Source organism: Thunnus thynnus, chromosome 18 (genome assembly GCF_963924715.1).
Source record: "Thunnus thynnus chromosome 18, fThuThy2.1, whole genome shotgun sequence".
NCBI classification, from domain to species: Eukaryota; Metazoa; Chordata; class Actinopteri; order Scombriformes; family Scombridae; genus Thunnus; species Thunnus thynnus.
Genome location: NC_089534.1, coordinates 19,452,483 through 19,480,255, shown reverse-complemented (window position 1 = coordinate 19,480,255; position 27,773 = coordinate 19,452,483). Strand labels below are relative to the sequence as shown.

Sequence of the window (27,773 nt, the reverse complement as noted above, 5' to 3'; positions counted from 1 at the left end):
ACTTCCCACACAACACATGCAGATTCACTGATGGCGACTTGATCAGGAAAATTCACAACCTGCTTCATCTGCAGTTTTAAAAGGAAAAAAAAAAAACACTCATTGTGTTGAAGAGTGATATTGTGATATCGCTGGCAACATTATGCCTTTTGGGAAAACCAAATGCCATGGTGCTTTGTCTCAGAGGAACTAATTAGCTGCTTATAGCTGCTCTTTTACAGTAGCACACCTCTCCTCATACAGTTAAACCTCTCTTCTTGCTTGTTTGCTGCAGTCGAAAAATGTCTAAAACAAGCCTGCATCAGTTTAAAGGAATAAAAACATATTTTAATATATATTATATGTAAGAATGTCAAATATACAGTATGTCATAGTCAAACATATTTGACATGTGTGGTTGATATCAATGTTATGAGTATGAATGAATGTTTATACAAGTTTGATTAAAAAAAATAGATGCATTTGTGTTAAGATGGCATTTACAGTGTCTATATCAGAAAGTAAATATAATGACTTAAATGCCTTAAACAAGACTGAATATCACTTGAGAATTGCCTGCAGAGCTGCATCCTGAGGACTGATATAATAGCATTTTCTGAAACCAAGAAATCCATGATTTATGTTCTTGTCAGATATGCCATACAAACTGATGAAATGTCAGTGTATAGGCCTTGTACTCTGTATATATAATATGTACATAATGATATAACTGCCTACTTTAAATAAATAGAATTTTTTCCATAATTTTTCATGATAAAAAATACATATTTGAAGCTACACTAAAAGCCAGTAAATTTCATTAATTCCCCTATTTTTTTATCATTAACTTTGTCACAATGACTACTATGCTGTACTGCTGAATCTGTGTATGTATGTACTTGTGTCTATGTACAGATGCTGCAGCCCTGATGTGCTTTCATTTACTCTCCCTCTCTCTCTCTCTTTTTCCTTCCCAGAGGGCTCGTTTGAGCCGGTGTGCCACGCTGAAAACTTTCCTCTGTGACAAGGCAGTCCACTGACAGACAGGCCCCCATTAGCTGGAGCTTTGATTCCCTGGCTGGGTGATTAGTTGAACAGGGGGCCCACAGAGGAACGGGTGGGGCTGGACTGGGCTGGTGGGGCTTCATAGATTGATAGAGACTTACAGAGACAAGAGGATTGTATGCTGGTTCTCCATGCTTATATGAGCACACACACACACACTCACTCACACACACAGAGGGGAACAGGCATGAATAACCCCAGTTACCTCAGACCTTTACCCCCAACCACCTCGAACCCTGCGGACCCACCCTCTACCCTCCACACACCCAGCAAGGACAGGACTATGATTCAGAAGAGAAGGTCTAGAGTCAAGAGACGCAGTGACTGAGGAAAAGGGAGGCGTTTCCTGGACAAACACACACTTATTCTCCCCATGTCGTGACTGATCACAGAGGGAAACAGAGCCCGAGGTCAGATACAGAGAGCTGCACAGGATAAGCTCTGGTGAGACAGAAACATAAAATGTTAAGGAATCATAAGTTTTAGTGTGTTTGTTTCTCTTTGTTGCCCGCATTAGGAGTATATGTTGATATGTTGCCCAATACCAGCAGCACCTCCATATGGCTCAGCCCTTTTTGTCACATAAGTCATCCACCATACATCTAACTTTCTGCTTGCTTGAAACCAACATCAGCAAATAGCTCCTGTGTGTTGTGATAGCTGACTTTAAGTTTCACTTGTCACATGTTAAGACTAATTTAGGATGAGTGTGTTGTGGGTGCAGTTAAGAAATCTGCTGGTGGATTCAATGACTGTCAGACAAATTTATAGATCAGCTCTTGTGTCTTCCATTAAAAACACACACACACGCACACACAACACTTTCCCAGAAAAATTCTCACAGCAGTGTTCCATAATAATCCTCCAGGTTTTCCACCCACGCACAGCTTTCCTGGAATTTCAGACCTGACAATGGGCGGACAAACTTGTCAAAAGTACTTGTCTCCTCTTCTACTCTGACCCACCCTCTCTGCGTATCATTTGATAGGGAGGCTTAAGTCATTGTTGTAGTATTAAAAAGTCTTTGTATTGCAGAAAAGCTGACACACATTCAGATGCCGTGAGGGGGCGAAAGGACCTGCACACGCCAAGTGCTTTCTGTAAATGTCATTAATGGATCGAGACCACTCACACACACACACACATTTACAGTAAATGATCTATTCACCTCACCAGGATCATGTTTTACTGCAACACAGTGGATTCAAATATTACTGAGGTTTAATGGTTTGATGATATTTCAAATAATCGTACAATATATTTTTTTATTTTCAGTCTTCAAATGTTCAGCAGAACACACACATACACACACACACACACACACACACACAGACACAGATAAATGCACACGTGCACACACTTCAGCTGTGTTTGTAAGTTGATAGCAGGTTATTCTTCAAGTCAGAGTCAGCACCACATACAAAAATAGTCCACCCTGTGCATGTGTGTTATCACTAGCAACATGTTATTTCATATATTCAAACACCACATCTAAATTCCAATCAGTGGTGACCCTTTGCCCTAAACCTTGCATGAACCTGTTATCATGGAAAACACATGCAGGGACAAAGATTTGGTGGGGATGTTGTCTTTGAGTAGGGAAAACAGTGGCCCCCGAGAGCTCACTGATTGAAATATGTCACCTACTGCTACATAAAGAGGCCTTCAGCTAAACTAAACTTACTCCTCCAGCGCAGGTTGAAACACACCGAACTGTACAATTTATCTAATCTGCAATGTTCAAAACAACACCGACATCCTGTTACTTATCTGCTCTGTGCGCATCAAAGTGGACGAGGCATGCAGATAGAGTTACAGTGAAGCTATCACCCTAACAACTGGAACAGACTTCCAAAAGCCAAGTGTTAAATTTGAACTGCAGCTGTGCGTGCTCGGCTTTTAAAAGGCTACTATAATCATCTGTGAAACCAAGTGGTCCGTGCTTACAGTTTGAAACATCTTGCTGTGGGCCTCGTCTGAAGCACGTACTCAAAAGAGAAAGTGCAGTGGCCTTCGAAAAAAAAAAGGAAAAAAAAAAAAGCAGTCTGAGACCTTGCATGCCAAGCATGGGGGGCTATTTGGATGTCAAGAGGTGTGTGTGATGGTAATGGGGCAGATGAGAGAGGAGGGCTGAGACTGGCCCCTTTGCTTTGAGGATCCTCCATCACAGCTAAGACCTGTCCAACTCCACCACTCCCACCCCACCCCAAAACCAAGGAACAAACGAGATCAAAGAGGTCCTACATTTGTGAGCACATGCCTGTGTACGCACTTGTTTTTTGTCTGTTATACCTTTCCTTTTGGATTCAGCAAGCAACCAGCTCACTACAGCTCTCCATGGCAGTAAAAAGACAGTAAATTTCACAAGCTAAATATGGTTTGTAGACTAGAAAAGCACCTTCAGAAGATGGAGACAAACCAGAAAGAAAAATCTATCTGGCTGGTGTTGAATTGCAACCGTGGTGTAAGGATAAAATAGAAACAGAACATGTACAGGAGTTGTTTTTTATAAAACAGGGTACAAGAAAATTCCCTGCTGCTGTTCACTGTCATGTCTTTCTATCCGACACAGTGCGCAGCTCACCTGGGCAGGTGCAGCCAGCTGTGTGAGTTCAGGCGTTGATCTCACACCTCAGGCAGCGGTGAGCTTGCCAGGGCGCTGCGGTTTAGGAGATTACTTTAACCTACCTTGTTGGCACATTTAAACACACGTTTAAAGAGACATAAAATCAAAATAGGTACAAAACAAACTTGCGCATAATGCGACTGGCAACCCCGAGATTATTCAGACACAAAGAGCCACACAACACACGCGCGCTGACACATGCGCAAGGCATCGCACCACCTCGGATTTGAGGGCAAAGAGAGGAGGAAAAACGTTTAAAGATAATTAACGGTGTGTGTCTGAGCTGTCAATCATGACACCCTCACTTCCTGCTCCTGGTGACATGTGAGCCACATCAAAGACAGGGATGACAGGGGAAATCCCACTAGGGCACTGCTAGACAGTCTGGGACAGCCTGAGGAGGTGTTTGTGTGTGGTTGGAGTGTGTGTATGGGTGTGTGTGTGAAAGAGAGAGAAAGCATACTGTATAATGGGTGAACAGGAACAACAAGGCGTTTGTGTGCATCTGTGTGTATAGTTGATGTAAACACACATAAGGTTAACATGTGATTTGACAGTAACCACCATGTCTCCTCTGCTCTGATATGGCCTTTGTGCAACTGTAACATAAGAGTCCATTTTCCATCAATGCTGAGAGAACTCGGCTACTGTATTTAATCCTGAGTCTGAAACCAGATATCAGGCCAACCCTGTCTCACCGCTACACCTACCTGCATGCAGAGGACTGACGCTCGCTGAGGTTGCTTCAAAGCAGCTCTCAATGCTCATATCGAGCACAATAACACACACACACACACACAATGCTATTCTTTATATCTGTCTCTGATTACTCGGTGACTGATGCCGGTGTCAGCCTTTCGACCCCGTCCTGACACTTCTATCATAAAGAGGTTAACACGCACAGGCGTGCACACACATACTTCAGGGCATGTCTTTAGCATTGTTTGAATTGTGAATCATGAGGAATGATATTTAGTCTTCATTTGCAGCTTCATACAGGCTGTTTCTAGCACACACACACGCATCAGTTATCTTACACCTGCTCGGGCTACTTATTTACAGGCGCAAACCTCAAGTGTCCATTTCCTTCTATATATTAACGAAACAAAAGCATCGCAGACTAAAAGAGAAATAAATGAGCTGTCCAGCAAAGAGGTGGAGGCCACCACGGTAGCTATGGTTATACTAATACTTGTCATGGATCCAAGCTTAGAGTCATTAACATTCCCCTAAACAAGAGCGAGGGTACATCTGGATATCCCATGCGCTCACACATGCACATACACACACATACATACTTGGAGGGAACTCAATACTGTCCCTTTTCTACAGGCCAAACTCTGAGCTTTGGATGACAGAGACATCTGATCTACATTCCACCCCAATTCCCCTGGCAATGTGTGTGTGCATGTTTGTGTGTGTCTATCTGAGCTTGAGTGGTGGTTTTATATATCTCAACATGCTTTCAGAACAAGATGAATAAATGGTAGACGGTGAATTTGTACCTAAAAGTTAAATTATTAATCAGCGGAACAGTGTGAACAGTTTTGAATGGCTGATGTCAAAGATGGGTGTGGCAGGCTAGTGTGGAGCCTACTGGGCGAAAAATACGTAAACTATTAAATATCCCAAACCACAACAACATGTCAGGGCAATATCACCCACGTTTGAAAGAATAATGAAAAAGAGCTTCAGCAGGAATTATGAGCCGGCCAGCGTTTGTAGTTCTCTTTGTGGTTTTGAGGTGTCCTGACGTGTAAAACTCACCAATAAAAATGAGTCATCTGCTTGATGCATAATGACACCTGGCATGTCTTGGCAAGAGAACAAATCAAAGCCCACAGTGACCTGAGATTCCACTCTCACTTATCATTAATATGTATAAGAGCATTAGCAGGGCAAGGAGATTCATTTAAATATCATGCAAACCCAAGCATTTGTATTCTCGGCTTGTGTCTTCATGTTAGAAATCTCATTCCTCTCCAGCCTGACCCCAAAACTGATGCTATGAATAAAGTGAATGATAATGTCAAACAGTATTGTTATTAATATGATTATGAACTCTAGCCCACCTCCTCTAGTGGATGATCACTAAATAAGATCACTACAAAACAGCATCCTAGGACTTGATAGTATACAGTGTCTGAGTTGTACCAGGTATTTGCGAATCCATCACTAAGTTTGTGTGTTAAGTCCGGACTAAGTTACGTTACTAAGTTATTAACTTTGTTTAGGTGTTTTTAGCTACAACACAACTACTACTACTACTACTACTACTACTACTACTACTACTACTACTACTACTACTACTACTACTACGAACTAGCAAAATAGTAAATCACTAGTTTGCTAGTAGTAACTCAAGTTGCACCATTAAAATTAAGAAATATCTTCACTACTAAACACTTAAGTAATCTGTAAATCTGCCAGGAATCATTTGCAGTGTTGTCCAATGAAAAAAAGTCTTTGTAGTATCATAAATTGTGATATAGCTGCCAAAAATAGTACAATATGAAATAACCGATTATGCTAACCTTACTGACTGTATTTAGGAGTGTGTCTGACATTACTGGCATAACATTTTGTAACTTGGGGTATACGTGTCATTTTTGTGAAATGTAACTTGTGAAAATCCAATTAAAACATCATTTTGTTTAAGTGTGAAGTCAGATATGTGACTATACTTCATATTACTTCTTTTACTCTTCAATCACAGGTCATACATTAGGAAGCTGACATAAGCGCTGTTGGTTAGTTACACATCAGTTATACTTGGCAGTTGAAAATATTTGGTGACAGTTATCTCTACATAAGAACTCATTTGTGTGGTGGAACCCATTTTAATTTAGTGATGTATAAACCTCCACTTAGTTCAAACGTTACTTATAATGAGGAAGTTTAAATGTATAAAGAACTGGTACAACCGGTTCGTGGGTCCTTTCGTAAAAATGTAGCTTCCTCAGCCACTCAGCAGTCTTACTACCTTGGTGTGAGAGTATGAAGGTGCCTCACCTACTGACGGAGCTCTCCTGTAGTGCAGGGGACACTCCAGGGTGCCCTGTTGAGTTCGGCCAAACATGGCGGAGTAAACGGCGATCTGCATACCCCGTTTGCAGCTCAGCCTCATCCTCTCCTCCTCACAGACCACCTTACTCTTATACTCGTCTGGAGAGAGGGAGAGAAAGAGGATACAAAGGGTTACAACTGACATTAATACATGTTTGGACTAAGTTGTGATTTTAAGATCTGGAATAAATGAGAACAAAATCTGGAATTAATTAGGCAGTTTTGAAACAATAACTATTTCGCTTAGAATGAAAACATTAGCTTTCTCCTTGCAACTGGATCCCTGAGAAACAATACTACGAATTGGGTCATATTTTTGTATTATTGGCCATCATTTGTGTGAGAAAGCATTCAGAAACACAGGTTGTAAACCACTTGATTTGACCATAAAGCCAAATATGAGTCCACCTGAAATGTCAATAATCACACCTCATTGCACAAGAAAACCATGTAGGTCAAGTTTGTCTGACCTGGAGTTTGTTTAAAACCTGCCTGATCTTCTGATTGCTCATGTGTTTCTTGCCCCCTTGGACTTGTATCTAATAAAGTCCCTGCATTTCCATATCTTAACAGTTATTATTACTGATATGAATGACGGCTAAATCTATGAAACAAAGATCAAAGTAGTAATACACTGAGCATATCCTGCTCGCTTCAAACGGTACATTTTTAGTTTATGTGTAATTGAGTCATCTTTTAATCATATAAAACATCTGTTGAGCAGTTCTTAATAAGCTCTGAAAACAGAGGCCTGACAAAAGGCTCCACTGAGTGTAAACACACAGAGGTAGAGTTCCTCAGTGGACATGTAGAGCCATGCAAAGGCATTCCTCACACACATCCAGCCACAGTGACCTGTGACAGCCAGAGCAGCTCCACTGGCCAGCAAATAAAAACACAACGGCAGCCGTTTCTACATCTATGTGGGGAGTGGAACAGGAATGTAGAAAGAGAGGAGAGCAGAGAAAAGGGGCAGGGACGGTTTGTTATATCTCTTGGTGACGGATTCACTCTTGTTCTCTCTCATTCCCTCCCTTTCTCCTTCGCTTCCTCTATCCTCCATCCACCTCTCTTTTCAGAGGCAGTGACACCTGCCCGTTGCACCTCACTAACACCCCATGCGGCCTTTCTCTCTTCCCTTGAGAAGTCATTGGTTAAGTGACAGTGAACAAAGAGCTGTTGATTGGCCCCGGGGTCCGGTGGAGAAAGAAAAAGTGGGGAGGGCAGGGGGATCAGTGGATTAATGCCCACTTCTGGTCACTCTAGTATGAACTGTTGCACAGCTCAGTGCGGCTCGGCTCAGCACAGCACTGAGCCATGAATGAAGAGTAGAATCTGGGTGGGATTACTGCACTGTTTTGGCTCCCCTCCGGAGTGATACTCTTAGCTTCCTGGCTCACAGAGAGAGGGATAAAGGGAGAGGCACGCAAAGAGTTTTTTTTCCTTTAAACAGCGCCATGAAGACAGCAGAGAATTTAGAGATTCAAACAGATACTCTTAATTCACTGTAGAATTTATGGTGGGGTCATACAATTGGAGAATTTGGTTAAACAGGAAATAAAGTGAAATACTTGTGTTGGTTTTATAAGATAAGGGTGGCAATCTTCTATATTTTTCTTATTGTAAACAAATCCTGTAAAAGGGTTAGGGTTAGAAAACCAATAAGGAATTGAGCATACTAAAGCATTTTTATAGCCAGAGCCTGATACTGCTTATTCCATTGTGCCACATAGATCTCTCTGATGTTGTCCAAAAACTATTGAAGGGGATGTATCATGCGCGTTTCCATGTCTATATTTATATTCTGGAATATATACTGGTATATCTCTGTGTGATTTACAGTTCAAAAAAATTTGAAAAAACCATTTATCTCATACTGGCCCTTTATGCAGCCCCTCAGTTCAGCCTCTGTCTGAAACAGGCTGTTTTAGCTTCTGTCTCTTTAAGCCGCTCCTTCCAACGGGTCCACTCTGGTAAACAAATAATAGTAGTAGAATTTCAATTATTTTTCTTGTTCTTTACTCGAAATGGAAACTTCTCAAATACATTCGTATATGTTCGAGCCCAAAGCTGATCTGAAATATGCTAATAAGTGGACAACGCAAACAACCCATGGAACCACTTAGCAACAAAGACTACAGAATGGACAGCCGTTTGTGGTCATGGGTGGAAAATCTGATGTCATCACAAGGAGGACGTAGAGGTAACATTGCAAACACAGCATTCAGGGCAGGCTGAAGCCTGAGCTTTTGACTTATAGGGAGCATTTTTACATATGTTCACCTCAGATTTTGGACCTTTGACCATGTTTAATGCAGACATCAGACATCATAAGAGTATAAAAATACCAGAAGATTACAAAAAGCATATGTCAAATGTGCACCAAATATTTAGCTGAAAATAGTCCCCAACAAATGCATGCTTTCCTCGCTTAAGTAATGTCTGTTAAAAACTATAAAATAAACCTACATATTAGTGACCAATTTATAAAGATTGCAAATGAAGTGACCCCACCTTTGGTGTACATCTGACTGAGTGTGGAGATGTGTGAGAAAAGTGAGAGAATGGTCCCAGCACAGAGAGGGACAGAAATGTGTGTCACTGTCAGGATACAAGGCGATGAGGGACTTACTAGGTCTGCATTTGTACCGGACAATGAGGTATTTACTGCTGCCAGGACACTGGTCTGTCCCAAACACGCGGCTGTTGACAAGGACTTGACAGCTCCTTCTGTCTTGGCACTCGTCCAGCATTTTCTACAGAGGGAAGAGTGACAGAGAGCGGGTGAAGACCAAAAAGAGGTTTAGAGGGAGAACAATAAGCCAACGATGGTGAGACCAGCAGCAGGCAAACCTAAAACCACTTCAAACAGGCTGCTTATAACCATGGGAATATGGAGGAGAGGAGCAGGTAAAAGAAAAAAAAAAGAGAATGGGAGAAAGCTCTACTCTACTCATTTCCTGGCATCCTTTAGCTTCTCTAGTTTCATCATCTTTTAGCCTGCTGTAACCCAGGTGAGCACATTCCAACACACTACATTCTCCCTTACCTAACCCTAAGAGGAATGCCTGAATGGATACCGTTCAGAGCCTTGCCCGAATTTCACATTAAAAGAGAAGCATTAGATAGAATAGGTTGTGGTATGCAGCACAGGGAGTTGTGGTTGGTGCAGTACCGGGGGGAAAATAAAGGAAATGATCTGTGTATTTCCCCCTTAAACAAAACAAAAACAGAGGGCCTTCACGATGTGTGATTAATGTAATGTGATGAAAAGACAAAATCAAAGAGTGAAATTATCCTATTAACAAGATGTCTGTGTATCTGTCATCCAAAAACAATTAAAAACGCATAAATTAGCAACACAGTTACACTGGGTGGCACGTTCATTCATCACCATAAATGTGGGTGCTTTCTTTTTGTGTGTCCATCCCATAAACACTGTGCTGCTGCTGTAAATATTCACTATCGCACCAAATCCACAACTGAAAATAGTCACCATCAAATGAAGTATTTACTCCAGTTTGCTAAAAATATTTGCTAAAAACTACAGTGCCAAGCTGTTTTAGAGAAGTATTTTGCCTTTTTTAAATAAAAGTATATATCCATGACATGTTAAATGTCTTTTGTAGGAACCAATTAGCTTGGGACTGAGAACCACAGATAGGTTGTTGAAGTCTTAAAGTATTGAGAGATGACTTACATATTCTGCTGTTTTTCTCTGTTGTTATTCTATATCTTTGTCAGTACAGTCAGTACCTTTGTAGATGTAAGAAAAATTTCTCAAAAAAAAAAAAAGTAGATTAATCGTTGCCCTATGGGATACCCTTAAAATAATAATTTTATATGGAGATATTTATACTGTTACACCAACAAACCAAGGGGGATGAACAGGTGGTAAAAGAAGATTCTTCAGGGTTGTACCGATGTGGATGGTGCAGCAGTCAGTCATTCTCTCACTTCGACACAATGCACTCTCTGTGTCTGTGCATTCATGGCTGTCCTGTCTATTATGGAAACGGAGGGTGTCCAACGCTAGAAGGCAGGGGCACTAAGAATAAACCAAACAACTGAATGAATGCTGAACAGGATGTGTTTGTGTGTGTTTGTGTTGGTGTTGCAAAGCGGGCCTTCTAGTCCAGCCGCATCCCAATTTAGGAGAGGATGCTAAGGCAAAGACCCCATGAAATCGCTTTGTGTCATGGGAACATACAAGACTGCTTCCTCTTTAGAGAGTGTAATTTGCCGGAAAACATCCTCACAAAGCATTACATAATCAGTGGTCCTCCGCATTTTAACCCTTGGCCAATTTTACCATTTTACGGGACACTTTCTCTCAGGAGGATTTGCAGCTCAAAAGAGGGGCTGTGTATGTGTAGGAGGAGTGGCGGAATGCCAAGATGAGATCCAGGTCTGAGACAAATGGCAGACACTGGGGAGGACTGTGAACTGTAAGGAGGCTTAGGAAAACTCTAATCTTGGCAACTAGCTACTTAAAAAAAACACTTACGAAAAGTAACTAAAATGGAATTGGATATCAGAAATGTATTTACCTGTAGTGCAGTGGACACAGAACAATATCGGTCATCCTCCTGAGCGTTATACGAACTTAGGAGGGCCTGGTAGGTCTGAGGGCACTGCTGGGGGTCGGAGGCACCTCTCCTTCCATAGAAAGCTGATTGGACGGTGATGGTGGTGCGGGGCGGGCAGCGAACAGACAGGAAGTCTCCGTCACAGGCCTGCTCGGTGTAGTTCCTCAACACTTTGGACAAGTAACCTGTGAGACAAGATACCAAAGAGGCTGTTACCGTGAGACAGTTTGACTGAATGCACAAAACATTGAAGAATGCTTAATAATGAGGTGTAGCCATTTAGAATAATTTGCGTCATAACTGTGTGCAGTATAAACCTCTTTACACTTGCAAAAAATGAGTAAATACACTCCATATAGTTTCATTTACCTGTCCTGGAACCAATGAGGAATAAAATTCTCATTAACCAGATTAAAGCTAATATGCTACCACTGTTTTCCCACTTTCATGTTACTTTAACGGTAGCATGCTGCAGTTTCCACCACTGTTTTGTATAATATTGGAGCGTTTCCGTGGACGTTTGCTAGTGCTGCATATCAGCAAGCCTCAACAGATGACTGCTTACAGAGGGTAAAGCTTTAGCTTATATAGCTTTTAGCGCCAACCCTCTAGTCATGGCTGTGGAACAGACTCTTGCGGTTGATATTAAAAAATGCCTGCCAAACCACTTTTGATACAAGGATACAATGCATTGTACTCACAGGACTTACATTTTCCACATATCTGCCACAAAATGTGTCACTTTTCAGGCTGAAACTTTTATTAGCATGTTACTACACTTGCTTATAACTATGTTTACTTGCACCAGACAACCAGCTGGTATTAGCACTGTGAACAGAGCCATTACATAAACCATCTAATGGAACAAGCACAGAGTGAACTTTCATTTAACCTTGGAGGCTGCTTCAAATGAAATAAAAGCTCTTATTCTTTTAAAACACTGAAGTCTCTCAGTGAGCTCTACTATCCCATTAAGAGTCTTTGAGAGCTGCCAGTCAGCCTGTCAGTCACACAGGAGAACTGAACCCATCACAAAGCCACCATTAACATTCCAGCCTGTGAGGAGGAAAACGCAGATAAAGGAGAGAGCTGATCCCCCGGCCACCATCATATAATGTCTTTCTGGACTTATCTGGACCATTTAGTTGCTGGCTCAGGGTGATACAAAAGACGGTTCATCACAAGTATTTTGCTGGAACTCAACTTTTCCAATTGCTTCCTTGTTAATTCAAAAATGTGTCTCAGCTTTATCGGTGTTAAATTCATACTGTGACAGTGTTTGTAAAGTCATGTAGTAAAAAATGCTACAAAGCTCTACCTTTTAAACCACTGAAAACAACCTCCAAAATGAGTTTAAGCTTCCTGCTTAAGTGCTCTGCAAACACATTTACAAAGAGTCAACACACGCGCACGCTCACACACACTCACAAAGTGGACACAGTGTGATTCAATTACCTTTATTTGGTTAGTGTTTGGTTGGGAGGAGGAAATAACATTGAAACGGTGTTCTCTCACACACATGCTCACGCACAAAACACACACATTGTCCCCTTATCACCATGGCCACAGTTAAAAGGAGGAAGGGAAACAAGAGACATTCTCAGGCTTGGAAAGGTCAGCCTCACTCTAAATAGAAATGGTTATTAAACCACCATTGCTCAAAGCGCTCACAGTAATAGGTTTCCACCTGTGGCTGAGTTGTGAAAATGGAAAACAGGTGCACATGCAATACTATTTTAAGTTAATTATGAGTGTTATTTAGAGATGATTTGCATGCCAATTCAAATGCTGAGGAACGGGAGCTGGAAAGCAACCAAAGCAGCTCTATTTTTACATTACCGCTCAGATTTATACACAAATTCTTAATAACATCACTACCTACAATACCTGTATTTATTTCTGCTATTAGTTCTATCAGAGTTACCTTGTAACACTTATATAACTGGCTAAGTTGTGGGCTGCATTAAAAGCAGTTTCACTTAGCGTGTGTGTCTCTGTGATCCTATTTAACCTGAACATTTTGATTAAAAAGCTGTTTGGCATATTTCCCCTTTTCTAAAGCTTTGTGCAATTAAGAAACTGTTCTTATGGCGTCACTGTTGCAATTTTATTTTTTTCTAATTGTGCAGGTTAATAGTTTCTCTCCCTCCACAGTAATCTCCCGTTCACACACACAGGTCTGGTTTGCCTGCCACATTCCACAGAGGGTGAGAGGGAACTTGGCATTCCCCCTGGCAGCGAGACCACACACACACACACACGCATACAAAAACATCAACACAAACAACGTGGTAGGAACAAGCCCTTGCTGCTCGCTCTTGAAGCCAGGGTGTGTGGTGGTGGTGTAACAGTATCACATTATTAGGGCTGGTTCTTGGCAAGGCGCCAGCACCATGAGAGACCACGAGTTTGTGCAGCCCTCCAGTTAGCCAAGTCTTGGGTACAGCAGGGGAACCATGGAAACGAGGCGAGGGTGAAACAGAGAGGACTGAAGATAGATGATTGAAACTGCGCAGGCCACTCGGAAGAGGAGCTTCTTGAGAGGTGGACGGGAGGTCAAAACAAGTAGAGAGTAGAGAAGGATCCTTGAGCAATACTGTGAGCGCCACAAACACACCGATACACCTTCCTCCACCCTTCAAACTGTTGGTAAAAGGCAAACAGATTATCTCACACAAACCCTCAGGTGCTTTCTAAAGAATCCATTTCTCCATTTCGCCAACCCACCCTCCTCCCACACACTCTCTCTCTCTCTCTCTCTCTCTCCTCGTCAGGATCGTCACTATTGTTCCCCTCACGCTACCTGTTGACTGAAGTCTCCTTTCGAGGCCAACAAATCAGGCGGGGTTAAGGCACCTGTGTAAACCGCCCAGCCAATGACAGGTGTCCCTCAGAGGCAGAAGGCTGAACAATGCTGAAGGAACACCCAGGCGTCTCTTCTCTCCGTTTCTTTTCATGTGGGGCCAGACTCCTTCCTTAACTAGCTCCCTGCCCTTTCCCTTAACAAAGCGGCACACTATTATGTCTGCTGGTTTGTTTACTCAGCCATTTAAAGACAGGAGGTTGCGGTCGAGATGCTGTTCGTGTACAAACAGCCTGGATTGAAAGGCGCGTAAGGTCCATTTAATCTGTGCACAAGCAGCAAAGGGATTTCTTATAAACATAGATGCAGACAATTGCACCTGCTTTTTGTATGTCTCACCTTGTCACATGATGTGACTTAAGCTGTCAGTGTCCACCTTTCAGTCATATGTAGGCTTTCAGCTAATCATGAGAGCAAGAAATCAGAGGCCCTTGTAATTATTAGCTCCTCATTTGCAGTCATGTGGTGACCCTAAAATCTGACCCAGCGATGCAGGGGGTCAGGTATGATGGAGATTAGTGACGGGCCACTGTGTTGTGTCAACATGACACAGAAAGGGGTCTGCTGGAGAAGGATTTCCTCCCTGGGAATCACTGATTAGATAAGACCTTGTTGCAGGTCACATACCAATGCTAATTTACAGCACAGTTTGAGTGATTATGCTTAGAAATGTTTATCCATTACTATTTAATACAGAGAAAAAAACCTATATAAAGAGCTCTCTCCACTATATTTTACCTGTCTTTCCTTTCAGATCAAATTGGGAGAAAGCTCTAACTAATTCTCCTCATGGTCCTCTAAGCTCAGGTGTTCAATGTCAGCTCGGAATGAATACAACAGGTATTTCTGACATGAACTGAGGGCAGGTTGGAGGAGGAGAAAGGAGAGGGCAGTGAGAGTGTTTTGACTCCAGAGGCAGTTCAGGGCTTTCCCCTGATTTTGAAAGATGCCGCCTCCTCCTATTGGCCGGGCCTTGAGAATGAACAATACCCTGCCACTGCTACATGAAGTATTACTGATGTGTCATAATAGTGCTGGCTCAATGCTGCTGAATATGCAGTTGCTGTCTAATTTAACTCACTTTTTATGTTGCTTGAGGAGTAATGTTTGCAAAGCCTCTTGGATCGGGCAAGAATGTATAATATTGCAGAATATTAGAAGATTATAGCTTAGCTTAATGCCACAAAAGTGCTTGTTTATACCGAAGTTTAGAGATATTCAAAAGTCTGTATGAATGAGAGTCAAAAGTGTAATCTCTTTAAATAGATCATGTACATATAATAAAGATATATCTGTGAGAACACCTCAAACGCATTCCATATAAACTAAGTAGCCAAGATGCTCTTGAAAGCTACAAAAATCAAAGGCTGTATATTGCGTTTCATCTTGGTACATTAGGTATTTAGGCATTTACAGCTTCATGACTTTATTGGTGTTATTTTAAGCAAATTATAGCCGTCAAACCATCAAATGTTCAAAGATGCAGAGCTGCAGGCCTGCTGTCGGAGAAGGAATTCCCTTTAAGTGGTGATTACTGGGAAGAGCGGAGGTTTCCCCTCAAAGACGCAGGCCACGCTCTGGAAGCACTCTAGAGAAAGCTGGGCCCTCGATAAAGTGTGGTGGAGATGAAGAAGGGAAGACGATGAAAAGCAGAGATGGGTGACAGAGAAAAGAGAGAGGTAGATGAAGACATACTGAGCACAAAGAGCAACCTGCTAAAGAATCAAATGCTTTGTTGATAAAAATTCTTAAAAAAACTTTGAGAGGGCTGGTGGTTTTAAGTGAAGGAGGGTTAGAAATAGGCAGCATACCGGTCATGAGAATAGAGCAGAACTTTTACAAGCGAAGCCACTGCTCACAGGATGTGGCAGCAAAGGTCCGCGGGCCAGAGCTGGTGGCTTTAGGTCCTGTAGTAATTACTTTTCTCCACAGACCACAGAGGCGGCACAAGGGCCTGGAGCACAACGTGACATACAGATAAAACAACCCAGCCCCCTGGTTCTAAATCACATGTGGTCAAAACTCTGAGCTCACCTTTTGATACATGAGCTGAATGAGACAGGTTGATGAGGTGCGCTGGCATCAAATGAGACCTCAAACATGAGGTGAAATAAGAGCCAAAGTTCACACGGACGCCACAAAGTGCACACCGCTACACAATGGACATCAAAAGAGAACTACGGACAACTGATGCTGTAAACATGCCACAGTACAGTCCTCACTGCTAAAGCATCCTGATTTCAATCTAAAAAGCGCATTCCTAAAATACATTGCATTCTTCTGCTTACAATACTCTTGCCACAATAGTCACGTTTTGGATTAGCCTACTTTTTTATTAATCGCACTACGGCGCAGAGAAAGAGCACATACATTCTTTTTTAGAGCCTAAGCAGGTAAATTTGACATCAGTCACAGCAGGATTACCTTTTAAACTACTCAAGCACTGTAAATGGGTAGCTGAGTTCTTTCAAGTGCTGCAGTAAGCGTTGAGTGAAACCATCTAAGACTGTGTTCGTGAATCTGAAGAAACATGCACAAGCTTGCTATTCCGGAGTAGAGCTTGCAACTATTTGACGGACTGTGTGAAGATTTGAGGATCCATCATTGCTTGGGCTTACATCAACAAATACTGTACATACTGTATACCAAAAACGTCTTATACCTTCTGCTATAAATGTCAGTGTACACAGTTAAAATGGAGTAAGAACAAATAGTTGAAGTTATTTACTAGCTTAGCAGTTGTGGCTGATTATTTTATATTGTGAGTCATGGTGAGCCACAGTACAAGTAGCAAAATGTGGGAGGTAGAGGCTGCATTGTATTGACAGCAGTAATGGGTGACACGTGATGGCTGAGTGAGGTGCAACCTTCCTAGAATACTTACTGAACATGTTAACATACTGTACACACAGTTACTGAATGGTTGGGGGGTTGTCAGCTGAGGGGGCTTATTCACATGAGGTTGGTCCTCTGGATTTAACCGCAGCATTGGTTTTGCTCTCTAACTTCACACTAAAAAAAAAAAAAAACCTATTCAGGACCGTGACCTTAACAGCACAACTTCAAATCCTATTCCTGAATACCCTCACCTACTCCACAGGAGATAAACCCACCATGCATTTCACACTTTGCTATCAGACTTCACTTAAGACTGCTCAAACAACAGCTGTGGGGTTGGCAGAGATGATCAGAGATCTGTAATGCTAACTTACTGACTTAAGAATGGCTTACCAAGAGTAGGAAAAAAGATGAGGGCTCTTCTAATATACTTATATTAAATGTATTTTCTTATGACATTCATCTATGGGCGTGTTTGTGTGTGTTTCTTTCAGCCAATAGGGGTGAAACTGAAAAACCTGTGCAAATTCACATTGGCAAAACCATGCACATGGGCCATCCAGGTGCATACGAGCTGCATATTTATTCTCACTTTTTTCAGACTGTCATCAGCAGAGGCATCCAGATATGACAACTGACAACAAGTTCAAGTGTTTGGATTTGGTTCACTGATGCACTAAATTTCTGTGGTTAGGAATCCAGAGGAGGCAGAAGATGAGGGCATGTTAACATGTTTATCCCTTTTTTTTTCATATTACTTCATAGGCTTTCCTCATGGTGTGCATCAATATCCTCAGGTGATGGTCTCTTTAATTTGAATGGAAGAGTTGCTAACATACCACACTTCCTCCCCGCCCCCCCCACCAGCAGACAGAGACCGGAGCCCGAGCAGCTGAAGTCATTAAAACCGGAGACACAAACACAAACACTGTGCTTGCCCAGTTCTTTCCATCTCCCTGAGATGGCTTATCTTTCTAACACCTACACACACTACACACAAACATGCACACCACAGACAAACAAACGCACATGAGGTATGCAGAGGCACACAAACTTCAACCTGCTGGACATGAACAACATACTGCTACACCCATCCCTTCCCCCAGCTTTTCCTGTACACAGCTTATTTATTTGTTTGTACTTATGAATCCAGTAGCAACAGGCTTACAAAGGGCTGTGTGTGTTAGATACAGAAGGTTTCAAATGGGCGAAACTATAAATAACTATTTTCAATATACCAAAAGTAAAGGGAAGAATGAAAAGATAGAGTCTGATGTTGGTAGATTTGCAAATACACCAATGTAATGAAAAGGAAAGATCGTTGAATGTCTTAGCCTCCAGCAAAAACTTAAATGCTCCTTAGTAGAGATTTTCCAAGTCTCTGAACTTCTGCTTGAGGGATGAACACCATTTTTACAAAATAAAATGTTCCCACATTTGGTGTTTTCATCTAGCATATCTCTCCAGAATCTGGCATTGGGGTGAGATCTGATGACTGCACAAGCCATAGCATATGATTGGCATCATTTTAATCAAACCATCCAGTGACCTCTTGTGCCCTGTTCCTTTAATTTGTCACCTATCTGTGTATTGGAGTTGCACCAGAAAAACTGTTATATTGGACCTTTTTTCAGACTGATGGACTGACATAGAATAAAACCAAGGTCATGGTAAGTTTTAATGGGTTGATGGGCATTATCTGACTTAGCTGTGTATGCCTCCTCCCAAGAGATAAAACTGATACTGCTAATCTTTGATATAAGAATGACCAATTCTATATTTTCATAATAAATGTTGGATAACTATATGGTTAATATTATATTATTATAGGATTAAAATGAACTCATAACAGTGGCAAACTCTAGCCCCGGGATAATGAACTTGGGTTCGTTATGTCTAGTTATCTTGTGTTAAACACCAGGTTTGTATGTGAAAACTGTATCATATGAAATGACAGCATGATGTTTATTTTTGTTGGTGGAGATTTATCTGCCGGGCAAAAAAGACAAAGAAGGGGATTAAATGTAGAGAACTGGAGGGATGTCACATGCTAAGTCAGACACATATCAGGTGGGACAAGGAATTCATGCTCTGGAGGAGAACTTGAACACAACATGCTCCCCTTGCTTGTTCATATCCACACACATACACACACACACGAGGAAACAAATCAACACTAAAGCATCAAGCTTACGCAGACAGTCAAAGGCCAACTCAGTGATGTTAGCAGCAAGGGAGGGGTTGATATTTCAGGTTACTGGTGTTAGCAAACTCCTACGAACAAAGGGTGGAACGCCACCTCTGTCTAAGCTCATCCTGAGGGGGTCATCGGGTATAAAACATCTGCCACGCTTGGAAATGGCCGCACGGTTGGACAGTGGCCGCTAAGTCTCCCCTAGGGAGTCCCCAAAAACCAAACACTGGTCCCACCCATGCCCTCCCACGACCTCTGTTAGCACGTGCCTCTCCTTGTGACCCCTTGAGGTCGAAGGGCACTAGGTGAGAGGACACTTTTACTTTGAGTACGTGTGTTGTATGTTTCTTATGATTGGTGAGAGGGGATATGGGGGTGAGGGGTGAAAGAGTGAAGGGCATAGAGGTTCCGGGAACACCCTGCCTGGTGTTTGCATGCATGTCCAAACACCCAGAGAGAAAGAAGAGTGTGTGTGTGGCAGAAAGAAAAGACACAGAGGGACAGAGAAAGGGCCAAAGGAGGCAAGATTTGTCATTTTAATGGTCACTTTTATGGCCTGGGAGAGTTGGGTGGCAGCCAGTCTGTCCCATTACTGACCACAGTCCAGCAGACAGCAGACAGATGCATCAGTGTGTGAGCTTTATTGTCACAAAGGGAACGACAGATGTATCCTTCAGCAGTCATCGTCACCACAGCGGACTGGATTTAGGTGATTGTTGGGTGGAGCGATAGTAGCCTAGGGCTTAGAAAAGTGAGCTTGTGAGATAGAGAGGTCATCAAGGAATGATCTCCTGTCACTCATTTTCTCCTCTGATGGGACACATCAGAAACAAAAAAATTTGTAGCTCTAATAGTTTCAATTTGGAGGAAAAAGCTCTAATCCCACTAAAAAACACATAAATGGACATTACATCTTATTTAAAGCAACAATATCAAAAATATAATAGGTAAAGAGGAGGTTGGGGTGGTGCAGGGAGCTACTGCAGCAAACCTGGTATGAGTTAATCTGCAATAAAGAGAAATGTCAGATTGAAATGGCCACACAGCACACCTGCATTAATTGGACGGTTGTGAATTAACTAGCAGCTGGTTCCAATTAACTAATGAAAGTAGGATGTAAAGTGCTTTGCCCGAACTGACGCTACGCTTTATTAGTTGCACTAGGCAGCAATTAGGTGTGGAAGTGTGCAACTGTATGGCTGCATGAGCATCGTACTGGATACAATTATGGTTACTGTGCATCAAAAGTATTTTTCTTTTAGTTTTCTGTTGATGATATCGGTTCCTCAACATAGAAACACATTAGTCTCTTGGATAATTTATGTTGTGGTCATCAGTTTGAATTATTTGTACTTCATTTCTTTTTTTTCAGTCTCTTCAGTAAACCGGATGTCTGTAAATACTACAATACCCATAAATCTCACCTGCCATTAATATGAAGAGGCAAGTAAGAGGCCTGAATTAGACCAGTAGCAGATTCAGATTCAAAAAAAATATTATGCCATAGTTGCCAAATTCTTCCAAAATTCACCCAGAATCCTAAAGTGAAAGAAATTACACTGTTAAATGTGTTTTCAAGTGTCTACAAAGCACAATCTTTACATTTCACTCACTGAAATACTTCTTGGTAGTCATTACTGACTTAAGAACCACATATTTTCTAATACAAGTGCTCACCTTAGTGCTCCATAGCCACATGCCACATTACTAATTCAGAAAATGAACAAGACCTCCAGTTCCACAAACGTAGACTCCCATAATAACTTAACAACTGATTTCTTTTCATTATGGCCTGTCTGCGTGCCAAGCATCACTGTGATCCAGTAGCCTCCCACCTGCTCCATCCGTTTCTGTCCTCCTCCATTTTTCTCAAAATCTACACCCCCTCCATAAAACATTAATCAGTTTTAATGCATTAACAGCAAGACAGCATACCTCTTTTCAAGGTTCAAGCATGCGCTGTAAAGAAAAGAGAGGTATTTCCTTAAAAAAAAAAAGGGTGGGAGTGGGTGGGCACTGAAAGACTGAGCTTTTTGGGAATTAACAAGCTTAACACGGGGGCTGTTCTGTGAAAACAAGCAATAGAACAACTTCTGAGTAGCTGAGGGAGTGAAAAGCCATTTGCAGCATGTCCAAAGGGACTTAGCAGGGAGATCCTCTTCCATTTACAACAAACCCAGACTGATCTGCAGGAATGAGCAGACTAAATGTGAAAGCCTACTTTGCCTTGGTCATTCAGGGTATCACTGAGAGGAGAGTTTGTTTTCATAGCTACCAAGTGACTGGGGTCACCTTGGGTAGATGTTTTTGCCTGCTGAATGTACAGCCTCAACCTGTACAATGAAGTCAGCTGCTACTCATTCACTTCTTTCTGTACCATTATTAATTATGAACCTATTGATTATTTAATCTGTATTCTAAAATTATAAAATCAATGACTTGCCCCTACTGAGCCCAATGTGTGATGCCTTAAAATTGCCCATCAATAGGAACAAAAACTTAAAATTACAATTGTGTAGAGCTGGACAATAGAACAGATTTATTGAATTACCTACAATATGGATATTCAGCCACAAGCGTTTGGTGTCAGTTGGGTGTTCTGTTGCTAGTAGCAACCACTACTGGCACAGTTTTATAGCACTTTAACTGACATTATGACATCACAGTTTTGTCAGATATTTTGCAAAAATTCACAAGCATATTTTATCTATTCCCCATATGCTCTTGCTGGAGCATTATGACTCTATGGATGGCAATGTTGGTCGGTTGGTCCACCACTTTGGTCCAGAGAGAAGCATCTCTACAACTATTGGATGGATTGCCATGAAATGCTGAACATTACATTCATGGTCACCAAAGGATGAATTCTACCGACTTTGGTGATTCTCTGGAATTTCCTCTACCACCACCAGCAGGTCAAACTTTTTACTCAAAAAAATTGATTGGCGCATTTAGCATAGACATTCATGATCTATAAACAGTGTCTCCTAATGACTTTTGTAAACCAGACTTTTCTTCAAGTACCACCATAACAGTTGGTTGAAATTTGTGGTTTTAAGTGAAATGTCTTACAACTTTTGGATGGATTTTCATGAAATTTGGTTGACATTCATGTCCCCCTCAGGATTATGTATTTTTCTCTTTTCACTTTTACTCTTGTGGAGTCTGTGTGTTATTAAATTTCTGTGTTGTATTTCCTATGGGGGACTTAATGTTGATTGTTCACTAGTGATACTTTGTTCCCTGCATGAGGGACAACTAATTTACAGTTAGTCTATGGTTGTATGAATCCAGTTTCATGGTAATGTTTTTCACAATACCTTTGTTCAAACCTTTGTTTATTACATCTCATGATATCTCTTATGATGTTTTCAGATTTGTAATCACCATCATAGAATTTGATGTCTCGCTGTTTTTATTGTTTCACAATTACTTGCAGTAAAAACAGGCCAATTACTGCCTTCAGCTTTTATGGGAAGTGTGTTTAGCTCATTGCATAGCTGAGCGCCTAGAGGCGAAATTTACTCATATTGCAATTTTCCAATAAATAACTATTTAGTGGCAATACTTCAAACAATAAATGACATATGACAAGGAGCTGAATGAATCAGCCAACAGACCATTATCTTTAACTTGTGATACTGTAATTAACAAAACAAGCATATTAAAAGTGAGCCAACATGGCAAATGAGCCAACTGATATAAATTGAGATATATCTCATTTTATAGCTCTAACCATAGCACTATTATATTGTGATGACGCATTGCTGGGAATGGAACCAATACAATCTAAGTTTGCGTGCAACAAATGGTTTCAACAGGGAAAAAAACAAGGGAAAATCTCTCTTGCTCCCTCCCCCCTTACCTGAGCTGGCCAGAGGGGCCAGTAAGCAACAGATTAGCAGTGCTTTGGGGAGCAGGCTGCTGTAGCGTGCTGTAATGCAGACTGTCAGTCCGACACAGTTGGGGGGCTACACAATGCCTCCTTGTTCAGACTGGCCCTTTTGCGCCCCACCTCTCTACCTCTCCTTCCCTCTCTGTCTCTCTCTTTCCCTTGAGGGGTTTTCATCAAACCATAAAAACTAATGTTCAAAAATGTTCTTTCACTCTACTTACTACACTAAAGAGAACATGACGGAAGCGAGGATCGAGGGATGGAGAAAGAACAAAAAGGAAGCCGGATCAAGGCAGACATGTTGACTCTTAAACCAAACATAAATCAGCTCCCAGGAAACAGAGAAAAAAGGAGACAGAGGGGAGGAGGAGGGGCATCAAAGCATGGTTCACATTCTCCAAGATGCAGGAGCAGAAAAGGTGTGCGTGCCGGGTTTTTGCATGTGCGTGTGTGTGTCGTGGGGTTGGGTTGAGAGCATAATTCAACAGCCAACACATAAGTGGGGTGGACATGAGGAGATAATTGCCGGTGCACACACCCACCAGACTCTTTCCCAACACTTGTTTCTGTTTTCCTACAGCTCCATTTCATCCTCAGACTGAATGGTGCAACCCTCTGTACTTGCAGCAGCAGGCATCCCTACTTATCTGATTCTCCATGTGCCTTTTGTTCACAAAATGAATAAGATTTTCTCGGTCTCAGTCTTTGTTCAAAATATGATAAACAAGTTTGCATTCTTAATTAATTACACAATTGTTGCCTAAACAGAGACAGCGGAGATGTTAGAATAGCTCGCTAACTGCAGCTGCATGCAGCAACACAGGAGTGTCACTGAGGAATCTTCTTCATACATTTCTCTATGTTTTCTTTGGGGCTCCTTATATACCTCCTCATGCAAGAGAGGGCAAGTGCAAACACACACACACACACCTACAATGTCTACATATACATCTTTACAGTTAAATGGTTAAGGAATTAGACGTCCCTCTCCTCTCCCCAATAACAGTTATTACCATAAAACCATCAAGCTCGACATCTGATTGGGCGATTTGGGTGGTTTAGGGGATTGACAGAAATCTATGCAAAATAATGATTATCATATTAAGGGCTGAGTGGTTGAGCAGTGTTCTGGTGATTATAAGCCTTGATTAAGACATCCAGCCCGACATAGCTGGTAGTTAGACCTCCTTCTCAGCCTACGTTGGTAATTTAGAAAGCAGTCTGGGTTTAATTTGGGAGTTTCACCCCAAAATCAGGTATGAGACAGACACTGTTTAAAAAAGTGACACCTACTCTCACTCAAATTATAGTGATTTTTTTTTTTTTTTTTACAGCAGCCAATGTAAGCCCTCAGTCAACACATGATAACGCTCTATTACAGTACAGTATATTGCTGAGACACTAAATGACGGACTTCAGACACTTCTCAAAATTTCATCATCACTGGCACACAAAACCATTCTCTGCAATAAACTTTCTACCATCTTTTTTATCAAGTAACTTTTTTCTTTTTTTTTATCAAGTAACAACTAATTAATGAACAAATGTTTGACTGTGAAAATCTAAGTAGTCGTGGTAGTTTTTTTACACTCTATGCAAATACATTCCAATTCCTTAAACACTGATTGCAAAACAGTTTCTGTTCTTTGTACGGCACAACATTATTGACATACCGTATCTTAATTTAGTGTAATATACTGCCCCAACAGCAGCCAAATCACTTATTAAGCATTACCTCAGTCAGGATGTGCTATCTTCCCACACATATTTTGGCAATGAGACAAAAAACAATTTTGATTGGTGCACCTTAAATTTCATCATATGCCAGGACTTGAATCAGTTGACTCAAAGCTCACCTTTGAGGCCACGTCTGCTTTGAACACATCTTCAAATTAATCATCTCAACACTTTTCCTCTCACTGCTCTGTCTTTTCTTCGGGAATTTCCTTTAGATCATTGCGGTTTCAGTATTTCAGAAAGCAGATTAGAAATTTGATATGCATATAGTATCAATTAATCCCTACAAAATGAAGCTATAACTTTAAGACTCCTCTATTTGTTGCAGTGTGATGTGGGATAATTGAATTTCCTCACACAGGCTTTAAAAAGAGCAGAGGGGGGAGAGTTGTTTCCTGTTATAAACACAGATCTCTCATCACCAACATAACTCTGTTGTTCCCCGACATGATGTCAAACTCTGCTTTATGTGTTTGTTTATGTGCTTATTGTATCCAGGGAGGAGGGTCTTACACAGTAATTCATGTCTTTCATCACTATCATGTTGTTCCAGGTCAGACTTCCACCTTAAATTACACATACACACACACATACAAACATCCCACACACAATGCCATAAAGGCATACGCTGGTACATGCATCCAAATGTTATCTCCTGTACATCTCCAAGCTGTCTGCACCCACAGGCTCTTAAGTCTCACATTTCCTTTAACTTGTTAAACTGTCTCGTTGGTACCAAACTTTTAAGATGGGTTTTTACACTGCTATATATAACTAGCATTGCTCAGCCACAAATGCTACATGTCACACGTGACACACAGCTACATGGCCGGATATGATGTTTCAAATCTAAGCAGTAAATTATTAGTATGTTGAGTAAGTACATTTGGTATCTTCTTCTGCACAAACTCTTCTTGTCTGATCTTCTGTAGAGCTGAGATTTAATAGCTGCTTCTATTTTGGATCCAGGTTGGTTAAAAAAACAACAAAACAGATTCATTAATCTCACACTAACATTCACAACACACTCTTATTGGATATTTTATCCTCTCTCACTTGCTTTTATTAGTGTTGAGCATTGCGCAAAACATCAACGTGGTCATTTAACTTCTTTGAAATGTAACTAAACTCAACTATGACGTTATCTGTAACTTTTGTGACATCATTTTTTGAAAGTAAAACCTGCAAGGATTTGAGTTCAATCAGCAGATTCCAAACTAGATTCGGATTTGATAAAAAGCTATATTAAAATCCTACTGAATCCTGTCTCTGAGCATTTAGGCAGATTTAACAGATGATATCAGTAAGCAATTCTTGTTTAAACCTGAACTGTAACGTTATAAACGTCCTCCTTGACACCCAACAACTTTGTGTGTTTTGATACCATCCACTGATGAATCAAAATCCTTGACAATTTACTCCTTTGGGAACCTCATTCAAAGAAACTTCCCTTTGAAGAGACGCACCCCCTCTCTACTCAGTTAAAGAGAAAAGCAGCCTTATGCCAGGCCCTCGCTGTCCGCCTAGCCGCTTGCCTCCACGGAAAGTAGACAAAACAAGTGGGAGGTAGGATTTGTTTAGACAGAGCTCACCTGGCGCACACAGACATAGAAACAGTGATCAGGCAAGCCCTGGGGAGGAGTAGAGGCGAGGAGGCGGGGAAGAGAAGCAGGGTTGGTGGGGAAAGAGGCAGGGGAGCTGATGAGTGTGGGAATGGGGGAAGGGAAGTGAAGGGAAGGGAAAGGGGAGCTGTGCAGAGAGAGAGAGCGTGGGGTTCAATGTACTACTCTTATCCAGGGCCACTCAAAAATTAGAGGGGATTAAGATTTGAGGGGCCTCAATTAGCGCTCAGCAATGAGTGGAGGGGTGTGTTTGTGTGTATGTGTGTGTGTAGAGGTGGGCAGGGTAAAGGTTAGAGGTAGCCTAATCCAGGAGTTGCCCATATGGGTAATAGCAGAGGCGGATTTGTGTGTCTGTGTAAGTGTCAGCTACAGTGTCATACAACTTAGAGCACTTGCCCATGATGAAGTGATCAGCTGATCTGTCACCTAGGAGGGATAGAGTTCCCCTGTCGCTACCCTGGGTTTACTCTTTCTACATGCAAGTTAAAACTGTTGACAGTTAAAGAATAAGTCTGGTGACATTCTGTATTTCTCTTACTCAACAAATCCCATGAAAAGGTCAATACTAACAATGACCTGACCCTGCCTGTGTATCCAAAGCCTGGTACAGGTTTTTCCTCTGTGCCATTGTTCAAAATTCATTGTTCAATGTCCAAAAACTGTTAAAAACACATCAGTGAGACACACCGTTATACTGGGTGACATATTCCACCATTATAATGAACATGGGCACTGCAGTTCATTTTGAGTCGACCCCACAAACACAACTGTGCACTATTTAATCATTAAGTAATGTTTGCTAAAAAGTACAGTGCCTTGCTGTTTTAGGAAATCACTGAGCCTTTTCTTCAAAATATACACTGTACAATACCGTTTTAAAGATTTCTGTCTTGAGTAGGAATGAACGGGCTTGGGGCTGAAAGTATAAGATCACTGGGAAGTCTGAAAGTACTGAGAGATGGAGAAAACATGTTGTTGGTTTTGGTCTTTTCATGAAATGTGTTGACAGTAAGAAAAATATAGAATATCACCAGCGTTATCCTTTAATGGCAGAAACCACACAACAAAATATGCTTTTTCTTATGATTATAAAGCCGTATTGTAGGAATGACTAAAAGCTGGAAGAACCCCTTTGAAGTAGGGCATCATTATTATGCTGTAAATGATTACCAAAATCATGTATTGCTCAATAAGGAAATGATTGACAGGAAAAGGAAATGATCATTTATTACAATTATCCATCTTTCGGAATGTAGGTTTACCACACTTGAACACTTTAAAATGACAGAAAACAGCCAT

The 27,773-nt window shown here is 41.4% G+C and overlaps 1 protein-coding gene across 1 annotated transcript in view; it reads right to left on the bottom strand.

The window, feature by feature from the left end:
* Nucleotides 1-27,773, bottom strand: part of LOC137169059 (protein eva-1 homolog A) — a 76,252-nt gene that overhangs the window by 43,502 nt on the left and 4,977 nt on the right. Inside the window, exons 2-4 of the mRNA XM_067572018.1 lie at nucleotides 11,287-11,510; nucleotides 9,369-9,492; nucleotides 6,683-6,835 (exon numbers count right to left, since the gene is read on the bottom strand). Coding sequence (XP_067428119.1) covers nucleotides 6,683-6,835; nucleotides 9,369-9,492; nucleotides 11,287-11,510 — 501 coding nt within the window. The remainder of the gene's footprint in view (nucleotides 1-6,682; nucleotides 6,836-9,368; nucleotides 9,493-11,286; nucleotides 11,511-27,773) is intronic.